The sequence below is a fragment of the Electrophorus electricus genome, chromosome 7 (assembly GCF_013358815.1).
Source record: "Electrophorus electricus isolate fEleEle1 chromosome 7, fEleEle1.pri, whole genome shotgun sequence".
NCBI classification, from domain to species: Eukaryota; Metazoa; Chordata; class Actinopteri; order Gymnotiformes; family Gymnotidae; genus Electrophorus; species Electrophorus electricus.
The window spans coordinates 3,701,351-3,706,350 of NC_049541.1; the positions used below are offsets into that span (position 1 = coordinate 3,701,351).

Genomic DNA, 5,000 nt, shown 5'->3' on the forward strand with positions numbered 1-5,000 from the left:
AGAATGTTCCAGTGTAAACATCCCAGCATAAAGTGTGGTGTTGTTGGTGAGTTGTTGGTGCAGCATGGATCCCTGTGACCCTTGTGCCTGCGTGTGTCCCCAGACGACCTCCTCAGCTCTGAAGGGCGCCATCCAGCTGGGCATCGGGTACACGGTGGGCAACCTAAGCTCCAAGCCCGAGAGGGACGTGCTCATGCAAGACTTCTATGTGGTGGAGAGCATCTTCTTTCCTAGGTGTATATGTGTGTGTGTATATATATATATATATATATATATATATATATATATATATATATATATATATATATATATATATATATATATGTGTGGGTGTGTATGTGTGGGTGTGTGTATGTGTGGGTGGGTGTGTGTTTGGGGAAGAAGACTTGTGGGGATGTGTTACATATTCTTGGTTTCAGGTGATTTCAGAACAGCCAAATAAATAATTTTCTCATGTTTTTCTTCTTTCCTCTTAATCCTTTCTTCCTCTCTCTCGCTCTCTCGCTTTCTTTCACTCTACCCCTTACTCTCCCCTTCTGTCCATCTCCCTCTGTCTAACCCTCTCTCTCTCTCTCTCTCGCGCATTTGTTTTCTCTGTCTCTGATTCTCAGTGAGGGCAGCAATCTGACCCCTGCGCACCACTTCCCGGACTTCCGCTTTAAGACCTACGCTCCTGTGGCTTTCCGCTACTTCAGAGAGCTGTTCGGGATCCGCCCTGACGACTACCTGGTGAGCCACGGAGTGAGACCTGGAGTGATGCATCACTCACGACACATTATCCACTGAGTTGGCCTGCACACTGACGTTCCGGCTAAGTCAGGCTTCTCCTCGGAATTCTCTTGGCTTACCACCACCAAATCCAATTTCAGAACCATGTTAAAGCTCAACAAAAATACTGAAGTTTCACACAATACTGAAGCCACATAATAGGGTAGAAATTGGTAACACCCCATATAGGTAGGCAAACATTTCAATCCAAACGAATGTATCACATTTGGGATTTATACAGAAAGATTCGGAAAAACTTCAACAAATATCAACCTATTCAAATAAAAATTCCCCTAATCACTCGAAGCCGAAGCCGGGTGTGTAGGAGGGCTGACGGGTGGAGGCTGTGGGGAGACCTGAGGCCTGGAGTCACTCCTCCGGTTGGAGAGAGGAGCCCTGACTCACTGCCCTCTGGGAGAATGTGCACTGCTTCGAGCACACGCGCCTGAATGACTCACCGTGTGTGTTTGTGTGTGTGTGTGTGTTTGCTGCGAAAGCGCTGCTGAAAAATTCTGGTCTAAGGCCAAGAATCATACCTCTCATGTCTGTATGTTCATAAATGTTTGTTTTTTGTTTTTTGTTTTTTTCTTGTGAGAATAAACATGGTGGGCAGTAAGTAAGCTGAAACCAGTTTGGGCTGTTTGCTGTGAAAATATAGACAAACAGTCTGAGTTTTTTTTTTCTGGCTGAAGCACTAACCAGCAGAAAACATGTTTTTTGTCACCAACTGCTCGACCTTTGTTTGGAACATCTTAGAAGCATAGCTCATCAATGAATTCCTGATACTTAAGTACGGATTCTCAAGTCTTCCAGTGCTGTGATGTCAATGGTATTGCCTATGCCCCCGGAGAGTGTGTGCCTTTATACACACACACACACACACACACACACACACACATATCCCTTTCAAATCACCAATTTCATTATAAAATGTATTACAAAACAGCAAAACAAGACAAAACTTAATGTGAAAAATAATCAAAGAATAGACAGTCTATCAGATGAGGTGGGACACGCGACCGCACTCACAAACGTCTGCCGTCTGAGACGCAGCGAGACCATGTTGCAACACCCTGGAGGTCGCAGGCTTCAGGCAACAGTAATGATTGCCGTTAAAAGAGGTTATTGGACATCACAGAGGCCACTTTAATCTACTCCACCACACACACACACACACACACACACACCGTGTGAATCTTGGTCATTAGTGAGCCAGTGCTATCTCCCAGGTGCAGCCTTCTGCCCCTCTGTTTCCTCCATGGGAAGGAGGAGCTGTTTCTGCTTCTCTCCTGCCCTGTTCCTTCCTTCAGCTTCTTCCGGGCCCATTTTCCCTCACTGATTCAGAGACAGTTCGATTTTTCCATTAATTGGGATCAAGACTGCCGCAGACAGGAGAAACTCTGTTCCTGGAACTGTTGGCCTAAGGACAACGCTGAAGCAAATGTCACTGTGATGATGATGATGATGATGATGATGATGATGATGATTTTAGAAAATATAAACTCTGTTTCTGGATAATATGCACATTAATATATTATTCATTTTATTAGTTCAATTTTGACTAGCTGGCAAATGCAATGGTGTGTGTGTGGGGGGGGGGGGGGGGGGGGGGAGGGGCACATCCGTTGTGAGCACACACCTTCCTGCCATAATCCGCACCTACGTCTAACCTGCACAGATTAGGGATTACCATGTTAATACTTGCTTGGTTGGATCCTCTGGGAACAGCATCAACCCTGTTCCTGTTTACAGCCTGTTCATGCTGGTGAATGTGTTAGTATTTGGCAGTCCATACTGGCATCAGCATGTACTGGCGTCTGCGGACAGCGGGGCTAATGAAGGAGTATTTAGAATCTCCTGTTAGCCTACAGCACATCCTGCAAGAACACTTATACATACCAAATCATACAAAAATACAGAAATGATACCAAAAATAATGTAATGCAACATAAAGCTGAATTTCCCAATCCATGATTATATTCCCAAGAGCTGCATTAAAGAGTTTAATATCAGATGGGTAGAATAAGTCATTTTCCTCCAAAAGTGTAAACCTCTCTCTCTCCTCTCTCTCTCTCTCTCTCTCTCTCTTTCTCCCCTCTCTCTCCCTCTCTCTCTCTAGTACTCTTTGTGTAATGAGCCCCTGATTGAGCTCTCCAACCCTGGGGCCAGCGGCTCCATCTTCTACGTCACCCGCGACGACGAGTTCATCCTCAAAACCGTCCAGCACAAGGAGGCAGAGTTTCTACAGAAACTACTTCCTGGGTACTACATGGTGAGCTGCCACTTCCTGTTTGTCACTTTAATCTGTTGCAGATTTAACTTAACGAAACTCAGAATCTTTTTCCTTTCTGTTCCCAGTGTGAAGTTGCCTTTAGCCATTTTGTAAAAAAAATTAAAATAATAAATTGTTAGTCACAGCTGCTGCTGCTGTTGTTGTTGTTGTTGTTGTTGTTATTGCTATAGTGTCAGGTAATTCACTCATGGCCTCTTGCTGCTGTCACAGTGACTTATAATCAAACCACATTCACTGACTGTTAAGGCACTAGTTTAGCTTGGATACGTCATAGATATGCAGTTTACACACCCAGTATTCATACTTGTGTGTTACAAAAAAAAAAAAAAGTCCAGACATGGAAAGTTTGGGGCTTTTCGACTTTTCTTTTAACAAAGGCTGACTGTTATTCTGTTCATTATAGGTCGTGGAAATTCTGCATTTAGTCAGTGAAAGTCAGGGAAAAATCAGAAGTTAGAGAGTTTGACGCAGTGGGAACCCTGTAGAGTGCCTCAAATGGAGGAAGCGAGACACAGAGCCAGCCAGAGAGAAGCAGGACTGAGCAGCCACCGGCCAGGTGTAGACCCGCGCAGGGGGACCCTGCATCTCTCCCGGGGCCGAGTCTCACACGTACAATTATTGCGCCTCTGGTAAATCTGAGGGCCAACTCATTTCCATGTGTGACAGCAGATGTCCCAGATGAGTTTCTGTAACCGCTCTGTCACGCATTATGAGTCCACAGTACCAAGGCCGGCCGCGGGTCCTGAACCCCACCTTAACAGCAGTGTGATTCAACTGTGCTGAACGTATGTTAGGAAAATTAGAAGAAATGAAACAAACTTCTGTTCTCTCCCCTCTCCTCTCCTTTTCAGAACCTGAACCAGAATCCTCGAACCCTCCTGCCCAAGTTTTTCGGGCTGTACTGCGTGCAGTCCGGCGGGAAGAACATCCGTATCGTGGTGATGAACAACGTGCTGCCACGCGTCTTCCGCATGCACCTCAAGTTCGACCTGAAGGGCTCCACGTACAAGCGCCGCGCCTCCAAGAAGGAGCGCGAGAAAACCAAGCCCACCTTCAAAGATCTGGACTTCATGCAGGAGGTTCCTGACGGACTCCTGCTGGACATGGACACTTTCACTGCTCTGGTCAAGACACTGCAGAGGGACTGCCTGGTTAGTGTGTGTGTCTGTGTGTGTCTTACCCGTTGAAGAGTGCCTCTGTATATTTTAATGTTTATAGTCTGTATTTATTGTTTTTGGTTCTCATTGTCTTATTTTGTTCTGATTTTGGTTCTCATATTTGTAGTGAGTGGTGTAGTGTAGTGTTGTGCAGTACAAATATTGTGGACGGCTGTGCGACAGTTTGTTGCAAAAAACGTTTCAAAAAGGTGTGTTTCCTGTGATGTGGTGGCTCGGCTGTCAACTGCTAATGATTAATATGATGCAGAAACATCATTCTGTGTAGCTGTCCTTGAGGTAGGCTGCTACAGACACACTGCTGTGAAAATCCTGTGTTTGGGAAGTGTCTGTTTTGAGTTTTAGAACCAGTGACCTCCTGCTCCTCATGATGGCATGCATGCCATTTGAAGGGGAATACAAACATGCATGTGTGTGGGGCTATATATGATGGGATGTGTGCGCACAAGCGTGCGTGTGGGTGTGGGTGCACATTCATGTGGGTGCTGGCCAGCTCCAAGCCGGTAAACTACACTCTGCTGCAGACGGCACATCGTGCAGAGCTAATAGAGTGTACGTGTCTGCGTGCGTGTGCGTGCGTGTGCGTGCGTGTGCGTGTGCGTGTGCGTGCGTGTGCGTGTGTGTGCGTGTGTGTGTGTGTGCGTGTGCGTGCGCAGGTGCTGGAGAGCTTCAAGATCATGGACTACAGCCTCCTGCTGGGGGTGCACAACATGGAGCAGGCGGAGCGCGACCAGCAGGCCGAGGGCTCGCAGGGCGGCGGCGAT

General features: G+C 46.5%; 1 protein-coding gene across 5 annotated transcripts in view; it reads left to right on the forward strand.

The window, feature by feature from the left end:
* Positions 1 to 5,000, forward strand: part of pip5k1cb (phosphatidylinositol-4-phosphate 5-kinase, type I, gamma b) — a 28,552-nt gene that overhangs the window by 13,365 nt on the left and 10,187 nt on the right. For all 5 annotated transcript variants that reach the window (XM_035528591.1, XM_035528592.1, XM_035528590.1 and 2 more), the window contains exons 4-8: positions 104 to 234; positions 612 to 729; positions 2,888 to 3,040; positions 3,913 to 4,212; positions 4,893 to 5,000. The exon at positions 4,893 to 5,000 is cut by the window's right edge and continues 98 nt beyond it. In XM_035528591.1, the coding sequence (XP_035384484.1) occupies positions 104 to 234; positions 612 to 729; positions 2,888 to 3,040; positions 3,913 to 4,212; positions 4,893 to 5,000 (810 nt within the window). The remainder of the gene's footprint in view (positions 1 to 103; positions 235 to 611; positions 730 to 2,887; positions 3,041 to 3,912; positions 4,213 to 4,892) is intronic.